Here is a 15,488-nt window from a genome sequence, read left to right as displayed (position 1 = left end):
GTTGAACATTGTGACAGCTCCTGTTCTCCCATTGTTATACCGCAGGGCATCTATTCTCCTAGTGCCTCATTGGCTGCTGACCATTAGCCTTATTATTGTTGTTCCTATATCTATACTAAGGGTGTGCACCGGGCACTTTTAGTGTTTTGGGTTTTGGGTTTTGGGTTCTGATTAGCTTGAGGTTTTGGGTTCTGATTTGTTTTGCCAAAACACCTGACGAAAGGTTTTGGTTCTGACTTAGGGTTTTGGGTTCTGATTTTTTTTTAAAAAAGCATAAAAAGTACTAAAATCTAGTTTTTTGTTTGTTTTTCACTCCTACGCTATTATTAACCTCAATAACATTCAATGACAATCATTTCCACTAATTTCCAGTCTATTCTGAACACCTCACAATATTGTTTTTAGTCCAAAACATTGCACCGAGGTAGCTTTCTGGACTGCGTAGTGGAGTGGGCCCGGTACCCAATTTGGTACCGGGGACACAATACCTCCATCAACCGTCTAAATCCCACTCCACTGATGGCGGACACCGGACGCACATCTAACACCAACATTGCTGTTATTGACGCAGTTATCCGCTTTGCCATAGGATGACTAGTGTAGTACTTGGTGCTCATGGCAAATGACTGTTGGACGGTCAATTGTTTGGTGAAAGACGTAGCGGTCTTACGACTTCCCCTCTGGGAAGATGACCAACTACCAGCAGCAACAGCAGCAGTGGCAGTAGTAGGAGTACCGCTGCAGGATTCCTCGGATGAATCCCTTATTGAAGAGGACTCAGTCTGGCTGGTGACATGGCCTGCAGGACTAAATCTGATGGAGATCGTGGAGGAAGTTGACGAGGAGGGTGTTGGTGGTATGTATCCAACAGGACCAAGGGATTTAGGTGTCCCTGGACTGCTGACGGTCCTAGCCCCAGTTCCTGAACTAACCACTGAACTATGAAGGTTATTCAGGTGACGTATAAGGGAGGATGTCCCTAGGTGGTCAAGATCCTTACCCCTGCTTATTTGAGCTTTACATAAGCTACATATGGCCATACATTTGTTGTCAGGATTTGGATAAAAATAACTCCAGACCGAAGAGGTGCATTTTTTGGTCTTCTGACCAGGCATGACAATGGGCTTTTTCATCCCATGGACAACAGCTGTTTCCCCCCCTGGTGCCTCATTTACAATAACCACATCAGCATCCTCATCATCAAGTTCCTCCACAGCGCCAGCTACATCAATAGCCTCCTCCCGGTGTACAACATTGACACCTTGATTATCCAAATCTGGATCTACACTGTGGGTAATCCTTCCAGCATATGCAGAGGGTGTGCTGCAAATGGTGGATGGAGTCACCTCTTCCCGTACAGTGATGGGAAGGTCAGGCTTATCAACCACTAACACCCTTGGACTCGCCTTGGGGATTTGTGATGTCATCTGTTTAGAAGACAGAGTTGTTTGCTGTTTTGTTGTTGTTGCTGACAGCATAACTCTCTTCAATTTTTTTGAGAGGGGGGAGGAGGAGGGCTTAGATCCTTGGGTGAAGCTGAACCACTAGTGCTGAACACGGGCCAGGGCCTAAGCTGTTCCTTGCCACTCCGTGTCGTAAAGGGCATATTGGCAAGTTTACATTTCTCCTCAGATGTTTTCAATTTTCTTTTTTTACTAATTGTAGTGAACTTTTGCTTTTTGGATTTTACATGCCCTCTACTAGGAGATTGGGCATCGGCCGTGGCAGACGACGTTGATGGCATTTCATTGTCTATGTCATGACTAGTGGCAGCAGCTTCAGCATTAGGAGGAAGTGGGTCTTGGTCTTTCCCTACTTTATCCCCCAAATTTTGGTACTCCATTATATGCAGCACACGTTGTATTACAGTACTATTTTTTAAATACTGCAAGAACAGTGAGCAATTTTTAATAGATTGCAGTATTAATGTTAATGGACTGCAATAATTTTTTTTAGACTTTTTAGAATATTTTTTTATATTTTTTTAAAAGGATTTTTGTCGAATTATAATTTTTTTGGAAGATTTTTTAATACTTTTAAAATAAAGATGCACTTAGCAAAACAAAGCACAGGACAAAAGCACCTGGACTCAGCAAGGACAGAGCACTGGACTGATGCACCACTGGACTCAGCAAGTACAGAGCACTGGACTGATGCACCACTGGACTCAGCAAGGACACAGCACTGGACTGATGCTCCACTGGACTCAGCAAGGACTTTTTTTTTATATATTAATTTAAAAGGATTTTTGTAGAATTTTTCTTTTTTTTTCTTTTTATGGAAGATTTTTTAATACTTTTGAAATAAATATAAACTTAGCAGAACAAAGCACAGGACAAAACGCACCGCTGGACTCAGCAAGGACAGAGCACTGGACTGATGCACCACTGGACTCAGCAAGGACACAGCACTGGACTGATGCACCACTGGACTCAGCAAGGACTTTTTTGATTTTTTTTTATATTAATTTAAAAGGATTTTTGTAGAATTTTTCTTTTTTTTTCTTTTTATGGAAGATTTTTTAATACTTTTGAAAGAAATATGCACTTTGCAGAACAAAGCATAGGACAAAACGCACCGCTGGACTCAGCAAGGACAGAGCACTGGACTGATGCACCACTGGACTCAGCAGGACAGAGCGCTGCCAAAAGCACCACTGGACTCAGCAGGACACAGCACAGCACAGCACAGCACGAGAAATAGCAGGACAGAGGACCACCTAACACACCCTCCCTCTTTCCTGATCAATGCCCGAGTGAAGATGGCGGCGGCAAGCGGGGAATTTAAAGGTTCCGAGTATTGCGAAATCTGACAGCGGGATAATGACTCAGAGCCTCGTTTTAAGTTTCGGAATTGGCGGGAATACCCGGACAGTGCTCGGATCAGACTCAGATCCGCAATGTCCGGGGGGGGCTTGGATTCCAGGAATCCGAGTGCGCTCATCCTTAATCTATACCACTTACCTGTGGGCTCTATTGTCTCTACCCGCTTCACCTGGCTCCTCCACACCGTTCTGCTGTTCACCCACTCACGGGACCGCAACCTGCAGGTTTGGTGCCGTTAAGACCATACCTCCTTGCGGGGGATCCTGGTGAAAACCACCTGCCTTTTAGACTCCGTTCCTGTGGGTGGGCCAAGCCGTGTTCAGCAGGGCCTAGGGATCTATTTACAGTAACAGTTTCACACTGTTCTGTTGAATCTGCTATGTTGAAACAAAAGTCTACCTTGACTGTTGAATTTAGCAAGCCACAGCCTGTGCAGTACCCCTGGTCTCAGTGTATTATTGACTGTTTGCAGTCATGGTTTAATACAGTCATCATTTAATACACATATATCCCACCAGTACTCCGATCTGGTCATTAAATCTCCTTCTATCTATATTTTCTCCAGATTAAACATATGAGAAAGTGAAGAACGGCACATGATCTATAAGCCTGTTTAGTTGCTTGCATCTTTCAGATTCAGAAGACCCCATCGCTCTGCTGCTACCGTGACATTTTCTTAATAAATTACCCCCAAAAAGATTTTCAATACTAGTATACACACCTTGTATCTACACCTTTCTCTCACCTGTAGCCTATCCCACCACAATCTATTTATGTAGTAATATTATTATTATTATTATTTTATAAGTGTTTTTCTGTTTTCGACCTTTTATGTCTTTAAACTTACACTTTAATATAAATGTCTTTTGTATAATGTGAATAGCATGGGACTCCTGCAGTTAACGAGTTGTAACCAACCAAACTTCATACTGTTTTGAAAGGTCTCAGAGGTTTGTTTCTCACAATATTTCCTTGCAGCAGAGTTACCTACCTATTTATTTGCACAAGGTGAATTAAAGTTTATTGAGCCTCACCCAACACATTTAAATTGTAATTAACATGAAAAGGAGGAGAACACCAAGCTTCAGTTATAAATACAGCGTGAATTTTAGTCTTTGTCATTGTATGAATGTGTATAGTCTGAATCACACAGGGGAACGCAGAGGAAGCCATGACAGGTGAGTGCAGGACTGTGTGGGTTTGATGATGTACTGTATATGCCAGGAATATTTATTAATGGATAAAGACAGATTTCTGTACAGCTGTGTCTTCTCTGTGTGCTAGATTTTTAATAGTTAATCCTAAAACAGAATTTGCCTTCAAGGTAATATTAGAATTTGTAAGTATATATGTAAAGGTTGAGAAGCTAGGGCCTGATTCATTAAGGATCGTAACTTCAGAAACTTCTTATTTCAGTCTCCTGGACAAAACCATGTTACAATGCAAGGGGTGCAAATTAGTATTCTTTTTACACATAAGTTAAATACTGACTGATTTTTCATGTAGCACACAAATACTGGATAGCTTATTTGTACACTGAAATTTAAAGTTGATATTTGTGTGCTACATGAAAAAACAGTCAGTATTTAACTTATGTGCAAAACAGAATACTAATGTGCACCCCCTGCATGGTAACATGGTTTTGTCCAGGAGACTGAAATAAGAAGTTTCTTAACTTAAGATCCTTAATGAATCAGGATCCTAGTTATTACTGAAGATATTTCAAGTTACATTTGTTAGAGAAAATGTTTTCCTATGCACTCCAGACTTTCTGACAATAAATCTAGTACAAGACACTGCAGGCAGTCACTTTAAGACTGAATGGTCTATGTATCAATGGGGGAAAAGCCCTAAATTTGGCTAAAAACCCCTATTTAATAAAGCCCCTTGGCTGGTGAAGGCTATCATCGGGTATCGCTGGTGGTAGCCGGTGTAGGGAATTCCGGCAAAGTCTATTTACCAAGGTAAAGTTCTCCTGCTGCACTCCCATCACTATTGCCATCTAAGAATGGTGATAGACAGTGGCCAGCCAAGGTAAAAAAAATGCTTTATTATTAAAATAAAACATGTTTTACTTTATTTATTTATTTTTAATTTTATGCCTTTTTCTTTTTTTTCCAAAATGTATTATTTATTCATTTTCCAAATCTGGAACTGGAAAGCCAAATCCATGCTTCCAGTTCCAGTGCCAATATGCGAGCCAGCAAACCAGCTCGCGTACGCACAGAGGGACCCTGCATTGCCCTGGCGAGCAGTAAGACCTCTTCTAACGCTGACATTTTCTTGATAAATTGTGCCGCTGAAGGTTTTCTATTGCTGCCATAAGCTGATAAATAAACCATTGGATTGGCAAAGAAGCCCAAAGTAGTAATTTTGCATTGCTCATCATAATGCGTGTATTATAGAGAAATTGGCACCAGATTAGTATTCCATCTTAGGGTTGCACTTTGGAAATAGAAGAGTTAAAATTGGCACATACTAGACTAAATATCTATTAGACTGGACTACATGTGACATCCACCAAGCAATGCATGTTCCATACTGTAAAAAGTTCCCCTTTTTAACTATTGACTTTCTAGAGGGCATCAGAATACTTTTGCTTAACACTAAGGGCTAGATTTACTAAGCTGCGCGTTTGAAAAAGTGGGGATGTTGCCTATAGCAACCAATCAGATTCTAGCTATCATTTTGTAGAAGGTACTAAATAAATGAAAGCTAGAATATGATTGGTTGCTATAGGCAACATCCCCACTTTTTCAAACCCGCAGCTTAGTAAATCTAGCCCTAAGACATTTTGGCACAAATTACGTATAAATCTCTCAATCTTTTTTTTAACCCTTTACTTTCTGTTGGTTCACATTTTTTCAATGTCATTTTTCAATATTTTTTTCCTGCACTGCTTTGCATTTACATTTTTCATGTGCTTTACTTTGCTTTATTTTAGTTACTTTTACTTTTGGTTGATGTGTGTGTAGATTTAGAGAAAACTGATTTTAATTTTATATTGCTTACTTTCAAATATTGTGTATTATTATAAAAGCCGTTCTAGGAAAAAGAGAATCTCGATCATTGTTTTATTTGTGTTACAACATCTTCGTTCATATGTATAAGTTTACATATAAGTATGGCAGCTTCTTGTGACAGGTAAAATTGTCATTGGCCTACCAAAATGAAAACTAACTCCCTTGATCATATAGATACCCCAATCTACTGTTTTGTGTGGTTATGTATAACACTTCTTGTGAATTGCTTTTTTTTATTGTTTTTTAGTCAATAGTATGCTTTGTATACTGAGAAGTAAGACAAATTAGCATTAAAATATAATTATTACAGTAACTGATATATCTCTAGGAAATCATATTTAAAATGGAAAGTAAAATATTTTTGCCACTCTGCTAAATGGATATAGATGTGAAAACATGAGACACAATAGAAATCATTGTCAGAAATATCTTCTCAATGATGACATCTTACTTTGCAAACACACACATAAAAATATGATTAAAATACACACACTAATCTAAATACAGTTTTTGGATCGATAGAGTGTAACTTTTATTTTATTAATAAAATATAGGTGCCGGCCAAAAGTCACCATTGTGAAGTTTGCAAGAATTTGCAGAAACTAGCTAGACTCTGATTGGTTGCTATAGGCAACATCTTCACTTTTTCAAACCTCCAGTTTAGTAAATATAGACCTTGGTCTTTCTCGGAATACTTTGGATTCTCTGGACTTTGTTATATACTGCTAAGTACACTGTCATATTTCTCTGTACCACGTCTGTTGATTTGGGTTAATCTCCTGCTGATATTGGGACTTTCTGTATCCTGCACATCAGCCTGTTGATAGCAGAGCCAAAATCATTTGATTCTGAACCTGATAGCGTGCATCTGATACTCTGCATATAAAGTTCTGCTGGTAACCCATTATAGTTTTTCCATTTGAACATTGAATGCAAATTTGTAAAACAAACTTTGACTGTTGCAATGTCCGCTGTTCTAGATAAGAAATTATAAAACGTATCAATTTAAACTTTTACAAGCAACATTTAATAGTTTATTTTAACATCTTTTGATTTACCTGTGAGCTCAACCTTCGAACCGCAAACCCAAATTGAGCCAGCGCAACAATTGCAGTTGTATTAAGTGTTTTTTGAGGGGTATCTATGACTAGGACTCCGTATGTGTGGGGAGCAGGTACGTGGGAGGGAAGGGGCAGACAAGCTCAGGCCCAGTACAACTCAGACGTGGACGCAGATGCAGATACAACTGTCAGGAAACTTATCTCTTTGGGGACCAGGTGGAAATATACACGCTGCCGATAATGACAAGTAGCAGTACTAGTAGCTTCCTCTGATTGGCTGTTTTGGATTCACCCTTCCAGCTGAAAATACATAATTAGTTAGCTTTTCGACTATATTAGATAATTAAATAATTTCAATTAAATAAATTAGTACATTTTAATTGTCATTTTCATACATACTGCTGTAGGAGAGACAATTAATAATTTAATAAAATCCAATTTTAATGGACTAATCAATGGTTGTGGAGTTGTTTATTTTTAAAATATATATAAAAGCGACTTTGGCTTTTATCAAGAGATTATTCTCCGTTGTGTATTTGACTGCATTGCAATGTTTATACACAACATAATAATGTATCAAAATGTGTTTCTATTATATTATTAGGTTGTATACAAAGAGGGTAATGTCACTTCTGCAGTGAGTACTAACATATATTACCCTCCTTCTAGTACTAACATATGTACCTAACACTTTGGTATCCTATACTTCCATCAGGTGTACATACAGTAAGTCCGTTGTTTGCATCATAAGATGTGCCTGAGTCTACATTCAGATGCAAGTGCACTTTTTCTTGTGTGCGTCTTTTAATATGTGTACCTCTATACATTCACCTCTGTATGATATATTAAACTGCAATTATATACCTTGGGGTACACCAAATACAGACTGGGCAATATTTGCAAGTAGAATTATGCACTATATCAAAATGAATTAATTATTATTAATATATGAGGTGCATGATAAGTTACAAATAACAGCTAACAGGCAGATGGAAGAAGTCACAAACTCCTCAATTTGCCCATAGTGGGGTTGACTTAGAGTTAGTAGTAAATGCAGCTACAGGATGCAAAATATGCACCTAAAGCAACACATTGTTGCAGGGAAGAAAATGCAAATAGCAGAATATGATAAAGAGCTCTATTTATCACCACCGGTGATATGGAAGATTTTCTATATCGCAGCAATCGAAAAATCTTTTCCCTCTATTGCTACTTCAATTTAAGCTCCCTGGTGATACTGACTGCTACCGTTAAGGCTGATGATCTCTTGTGGGAGCCAATTCACGCATGCATAGTGGAACTGGAAACCTGATCTTGGGCTTCCAGTTTCACGGTTTGTTATTTATTTTCATAGATTTAATTTTATAAAATAAATCATGTTCTCTGTTGCATAGCCACTGCTATCTCCATCCTGAGATGGCATTAGCAATAGCAGGACAGTGGCGGTACAAGCTTTGCTTGGAGAAGCCATCACTAGAGAGCCCAGATGAAAGATATAGCCAGTGATACCTGGCTTCAGCTACCATTGACCCAGGGCCATCTTAACAACATTATGGGCCCCCGGGCAAAGCAGTGCACCAGGGCCCCTAGATATAGATATAGATATAGATATAGATATAGATATAGATATACAGAGATAGAGATAGATAGATGTACTTGCTCAGTGACCCTTGAAGGTTTTTTTTGCAGTTTTTTTTACTTTTGTAGGATTATTTATTCTCATTAAGAGCCGTGCCTATGGGGCCCCTTTGCCTGTGGGGCCCCCGGGCAGCTGCCCATCGTGTCCAATGGAAAAGATGGCCCTGCATTGACCTGAGGCTTTGCTATATAGGCTGAAGCTATAATTCAGAGAAATGTCTTTTTTCTATTTGTTAAATAGGCCCCTTAGAGTAATGAGGAGAAGAGGTATAACTTTAATTTTAACTTGCAGTTGAAAAATAGTACTGGCCAGCATTTGTGTGCAGCATGCAAGAGCATGCAATATTTCCCTGCACACAAGCAACCCTTGTAATATAACATGACTTGTTCCCTTGCAAACTGTGCACTCCAGCAAAATTTGCAACTACCTCTATATTAGCCCTAGTATGAACAGTGTCATATTATCTTATCCGAGTGTTATTTATCACTGACTCTTTTACTGACTTAACCTGTGCTCAATTAAGTGATGCAAAATGATTGCTTAATAACAGTTAATTGAGTCAATCTAAAAATAAAGTTACTGCTCATATCAATCAGGTTCCTCCCCTGATTAAATCTAAATTAAATAGCAAAGGAAAAGGAAGAACATACAAAATCTGATATCAGCTCGTATTACTACAAAAAGTTGTTTGTAAGAAACAAAATATATTTGCAGTGCCCCCCCCCCCCCACACAGGTCAATTTTGAACCACTAGGTTAAATACTAGTAGTAATAATAATAATAATAATAATAATAATAAAAATAATAATAATAATAATAATAATAATAATAATAATATATGATATTACAATATATGAAATTTTAGCAAAATATGTCAGGGAAAAATAAATGTAAAATTCACCGATCAGTTTAATTCTTACAAAAATGCTAAAAAATAACTTCATAGCAGAATCACCTAATTGGTTTTTCCTGTTTTCTTACTGCTGTGATTATATGACTAACATACAAACCTTTGTTTTATTGCATTAAGCAGTAGCTTGAGAGTCTATTGCATTATATAATTCTGTTGCACAACTGATTAATTCATAGGTTGCATAATAAACTGTTCAATAAGTTTGCCAAGTGTTTGGCATGGGGATCCAAATTGTGGGTGTAAATAAAATCACACACTTAAAACAGTAAAGTGCATTGTACTGCTAAAAATAAGAATAGATGAGATCACTAGGCATAATGATAAAAATAATTAATAATAATTAATAATAATTTAATAATGATTTCATTAAAAGTTGATGGTGAAAGTACAAATGCGCTTCACACAAACTTACTTACATAGGTACACATCCATGTTCCAGTTTTTGGAGCTGCCCTTGGAAGATCATCCTACTGTTGTGAGATTGTGGGGGTGCTGGAAATGCACACAGTGAAACGAGTGAAAAGTCACTTCACAATGCATCCTACTGACACTGTAGGAGCACCCCAAATTATGTTCATCTTTAATACTTTTCTCCAAAAATATTGTTTTCTTAATCATGAGTGAGGAGGAATGATGAAGAATTTATTAGTGGCGTGGGTGCGGGTTAGGTGGGTAAGGGGGATAACAGTACAGGACAAACAAAGAGACAAAAGTGTAATTTATCGATTTCAGGAGATGAGTCCATCTAGTTTAGTAAAAAAAAACAAGTGTTAGTTAGGAGCATACACATTAACTATGGTACATAACTTATAAGTATGTTTGCCTACTAGGATTAGATAGTGATCTTCTTTATATACATGGGAATATTTGAGTTCAAATGTTAGATGGGGGGCAAACATAATTTCCACTCCTCTGTTTTTTTTGTGTTAGGTCACAAGCATGATAAGGTTCGGAATAAGCTTTAGAGCAAAGTTCGGAGTGTAAACCATGCAGAAAGTGGGTCTTCTTAAGGAAGATCAAGTCTCCCTTGTGGAGATTGAGTGTGGCAAGAAATGTCCTTCTTTTCTGAGGGCTGATAAGCACATTTAATGAAAGAATCTTATGACCCATGTGGAGTGATTAGAAAGGAAGCTTCAGATGCATTTGGGTTTCAATAGCTATACGGATACCTAAGGAGAGGTGGTGAACAGGTTAGGAAGATGATAGAGGTCTGTGCCAAGGTCGAAGGAGATGTCAGATGTATGTGGTCAGGAGGGATGCTTAGGGAGTGTTTAGGTTACTGGGGCTATGTGGGCACCTAAAGCAAACAGGTGAGAAAAATAAGAGAGTATTGTGTTGCTCTTCAAGGCAGCAGTAAATCGTGTGAGAAGATGGTAGGTGGGGAAGGGCAATTTGGTCACTTGACAGTATAGGCCAGTACCTCTGCCACTGACAGTAGGGAGGGATACTATGTGCTAGCCTAACATATAGGTCATCAGAAGGGCTGAAGGTCCTGCGGGACGTGGCAAGATTATGTGTCATCTCACTAGTCGGGACATAGACAAAGAAGAACATTGAGTCCCTCTTGGGGGCATGAGAAGTACAAACAGGAATTTGGAGATGGAACTGTCTTTAACCAACAGGAAGGTCTATAGCTGTGTCACATTCCAAGTAAATGCCGACAGTGAAATAATATTCCTCATTGTTATCTGGATAAGCAGGGGCGCACGGAGGATTGTCAGGGGGGGGGGTTTCCCCCCCGACCCCCCCAAAAAAAAACAACCCGAGAGATGCGCATGCGCAGCAGCTCCTTTTCGTCAGCTCTGTCCTATACAGCAGCCGCGGCGCTGTCTAAGAAGCGTCCGCGGCAGTGCTGTATACACTACAGCACCGCTGTGGACGCTTCTTTGACAGCGCCGCGGCTGCTGTATTGGACAGTGGCCACTTAGTTAGCGCAGGGGGGGTTTCTAGAGACTCAGAAACACCCCCTGCGTGCGCCACTGATAAGGACAAGTCAGCTCAAAGTGAAGCAGATGTGGTGACTAAAGGTTTGTCCAGATGACTGTCCAATAAGTACTCGCATAGCACTGTAAACAGAACACAAAGCACATAAACTACCAGTAAAGTGCTGCCATCTAGAGATAGATCTGTTGGTTCATATGCCACTCTGCTTATAATTAGACAGCATGGACATAATTTTGGGAAAATTATATCTGCAACTTTCTCTCTCAGTCACTACCATGTCGTATATTTGATTACTGACGCCACCAGTAGTCTGACATCCAAGGAAAGTGGGTACTCTTACTATATGTTAAGAAAGTTTTTTTTAGCTTTGAGTTCCACAATCAAGGTTATGCCACACAGGTGATTTGCTTCTGTATTCCCAACAGCCACCCACATCTTATTATTACCCCCAGTGGTTTCCTAAAAGCTCTGTATATGTCACAAATTTCTTGGGGTGCTTTTCTCAAAAGTCCCCCAAAATGGCTCTCAATATTCATAAACATTATTTAAAGAAGACAAAATTAAAGATAACATTAATTTTTCTTAAAGAATTTGCTGTCTTCTTGTGGTTTTTTTTATTCAATATTTTTTGAATAGTTACTTATGACCAAACCTTCTGGGGTTCATTTCTTAAGTTAAGCTGATACTCTTGAAACAGGTAAGGTTTTTGAAATTATAAAAAATACTTAATTGACAATTAATTAACACACATTAAGAGACATTTACTAATACTGGGCAGACAAAATTAGTAAAAGCGGATGCACAGCACATTTTATGCTACAGAAATGTGCCTATTTGTGTATTCCTCTTTTTTGGAACTACCCAAATAAAAAGTCTCTTTGCGATCCGCCTAAGATGACTGCTAGTTACCAGCACCCCAGAGCAATCATAAAAGCAGATCAATTTTGCAGGAGGAATGAGTCTTCCTCTTGGCACTCCAAAAACATACTGGTACGTTAATTGGCTGCAATCAAAAAAAAAATTGACCCTAGGCTCTCCCTCTTTGTCTGTCTGTCTCCCTCTCGGTCTGTCTGTGTGATTGTGTGTCTATAGTAGGGAATTTAGACTGTAAGCTCCAATGGGGCAGGGACTGATGTGAATGAGTTCTCTGTACAGCGCTGCGGAATTAGTGGCGCTATATAAATAAATGATGATGATGATGATGATGATGACATGCTCTTATTCAAGAACACCCTAATAAATGCACATTCTCCATCCCCTGATGCTGATTTAAGTTTCTCATCCTACTACAAAACAAATCGTAGTTCACAACACCAGAAACTTTTGCATTCTCTATCGTCACCACCATGTTGAGACCATGCGCTTTTCATAAACACAGCTGCATTCACGAAAAAAAATGTCGCAAAGCCACATTTGCCCAATGGGGCTGCATTTATGGAGCTCTGTAATTGACCCTTATAGCTTATAGTTCAACAAACATGCTGAAAACCGCAACAGGATCTCCAGGGAAACCGTTGAGAAAGGAAAGTCAATTCTCCGCGATGTGCTGCAGAGTGCTTCCAGAATAGGGATGAAGGCACTTCATGGTGATGTATCATTGCTAATTTTTCCTCATAGAGATGCGCAGGAAAATCAGGGATGTTCAGGTACTGTAGTACCCAGAAATGAGCACAGACGGACTTCGCTGTGATGTCCGAGAACACATCACATGGAATTGAAGCCTCCCCTAGAGGTGAGTGAAACATTTCATGATTCATCAGGTTTTGACCGTTCCGGATGTTGCACATCTGTTTGTGAACCAAAGTGCATTCACTTTGTTCATAATAAATAAAAATAAAATTGAAGATGAAGAGGAGATTTTCTCATCTCTGCGACCTCTCCTCTCCCTGTCTTGCTAAATTGAGGCTATTATGATGATGATAATTGTTATTTCCATGCAGCTTGAACTTTCATGATTGCACATGAAACATGACATTGCATTAAAGCATACTGTATAATTTCACAAATGTCATTGCTTTGAAAACTATAATTCATTGATGAATAAGTTCCTTTAAGTATAGGTGTAATGCCAGATTTTCCTATAAACCGTCTATAATGTGAAATAAGCAGCATAACTACCGCAGTGCACTATTGAAGCATTGCTTATTGTACAAGTTAAAGCTCTATGACACTTTCCTAAATTATAGAGATATTTAAAGGATTGTGAATCTCTGCAGTACAGAATAGAGTCCTGTACAACACATCAAAACCAGCACGTACACAGCTGATATCTATGTGTAAGTGTAATGCAACTGACATTTAATCAAACAATTTTTTAATACCTAGATAAAAAAAAAATTGTTAACATTAACGTTCATAACAAATTATAGCCTTGTTCACATTCTTCTTTCTCATTTCGCTATTATGAGTAGGAACCAAAATAAACCCACTCTAGCGTCCCATGTAATTGTCTTTTTTGTTCAACAGAGGTTGAATATAATAGGCGAACAAAACTAAGGATCAGAGCTCAGTGCTCTGCTTCAAAAAGTCTATTTAAGTGTATATGTTCAGTCAGGTGCATTTGTATCAGTACTACATCAGGTATACACCTTTGTATACTCACACCTCATAATAGCATAGACATGAAGCTTAACAGTATTAGTGTAGTAAATTAAAAAGTAGTAAATGCTAAAGTCCCATCACCCTCATTGAACACAATATATTTATTTAATGAAATCTGAACACAAACATAAAAGAAAAAATAGCTGCATTTATTAATTTAAGTAATTAAAAGTTGAATTAAATACACGCAAATGTCATATGACCACGTCCATTTTTCCAATTGTTCCAATGGAACAATCTACTTTCCAATGGAAAGTAGAAGAAAATATATAGTGGTAACAGATATGGACCAGTATTTGTTGTTGTATTTATTGGGGGCTATACTATTTTCTCATTAACCAAGTTAAACCAACTAAAAGACTATAATAATAATATATTGGTTCTCTAAAGGATTCAGCCTATGAGTAGCATATCAGGAGAAAATATAGAATAGAGACCTGTGTCACACGTTTAATTAATTGGTATAGAAGTGTGATAACACCAACAATAAATATCTCAGCTTGGACCATGTGACAAATAATATTAAAACACATACGAGAAAGGTAAACATTTCTGATAGCTAATGCTATTTAAAATCTGTGATATCATTAATATAAATTGACAACAGGAGACTGTTTTGATTTGAAAAATATATTAATCATTTTCAGTCAGTGACGTACAATATTAATGATCAGTAATGTTTTGAAATAATAAATATGGTAATACTAAATCCTCCATGTTGGAATATGAATACTGAGTGAATGCTTACCATACAATTAAAAGGTTTATTACAATTTTTCTGTCCTATGTACGTGTTAAATATATATATATATATATATATATATATATATATATATATATATATATATTAATACTCTAAAACCAGTTGTCTTTTCCAGTCTTTTCAACAATCCTCTTACATGTTTTTAGTATTTTGCCTTCATTAGATTCAGATATGTAAAAAGATTTATTTTAATGTAAGTTGTATTCAAAATCAGTGGACTGGAGTGTCTCTTGTAGAAACATTGTTTATTGTGGTGCACAGGGGAATAACTTTAAAAAAATTTTTTTATTGATGCTGTTTTCTGTGAGATTATTCCAATTAAAATACTTCCTATAAAAATGATAGCAAAGTACACACGTTAGAACTGTGTGAATAAAATATTTAGAAAATACAGTGTAACCAGTGTAATTGTCACTATCAATTGTTGCTATTTAAATATTTCAATATATATTAATTTTATTAGCCCCATTGCTGAAATATTATATCTTAACCAAAGGAACTATCCATCAAGTAATTCCAAAATAGTTAACTTTAACTTCAATGGTATTCAATAACCAATGGGCTTCAGTATGTTTGTCAGTAATATATGATGAATCAGACTATCTGTGAGTTACGATGTTATTTATAGCTGCACTTTTTTATTCTCTTATAAAAAAATATATGTTAGGTCAGCGTAATGAAAATGTTCATCTGTAATTACAACACAGAATTATCAGTGG

At 37.7% G+C, this 15,488-nt stretch overlaps 1 protein-coding gene across 1 annotated transcript in view; it reads left to right on the top strand.

Annotated features, from left to right (window-relative positions):
- The first annotated feature begins 3,958 nt into the window (after window positions 1-3,958).
- Window positions 3,959-15,488, top strand: part of LOC142094981 (protein-glutamine gamma-glutamyltransferase E-like) — a 35,041-nt gene continuing 23,511 nt past the window's right edge. The window contains exon 1 of the mRNA XM_075177669.1: window positions 3,959-4,003. Within this exon, the coding sequence (XP_075033770.1) occupies window positions 3,997-4,003 (7 nt within the window). The 5' untranslated portion in view covers window positions 3,959-3,996. The remainder of the gene's footprint in view (window positions 4,004-15,488) is intronic.

Source organism: Mixophyes fleayi, chromosome 6 (genome assembly GCF_038048845.1).
Source record: "Mixophyes fleayi isolate aMixFle1 chromosome 6, aMixFle1.hap1, whole genome shotgun sequence".
Classification (NCBI taxonomy): Eukaryota; Metazoa; Chordata; class Amphibia; order Anura; family Limnodynastidae; genus Mixophyes; species Mixophyes fleayi.
Note: the sequence above shows the minus strand (reverse complement) of the source record. Positions and strands in the feature narration are given on the sequence as shown.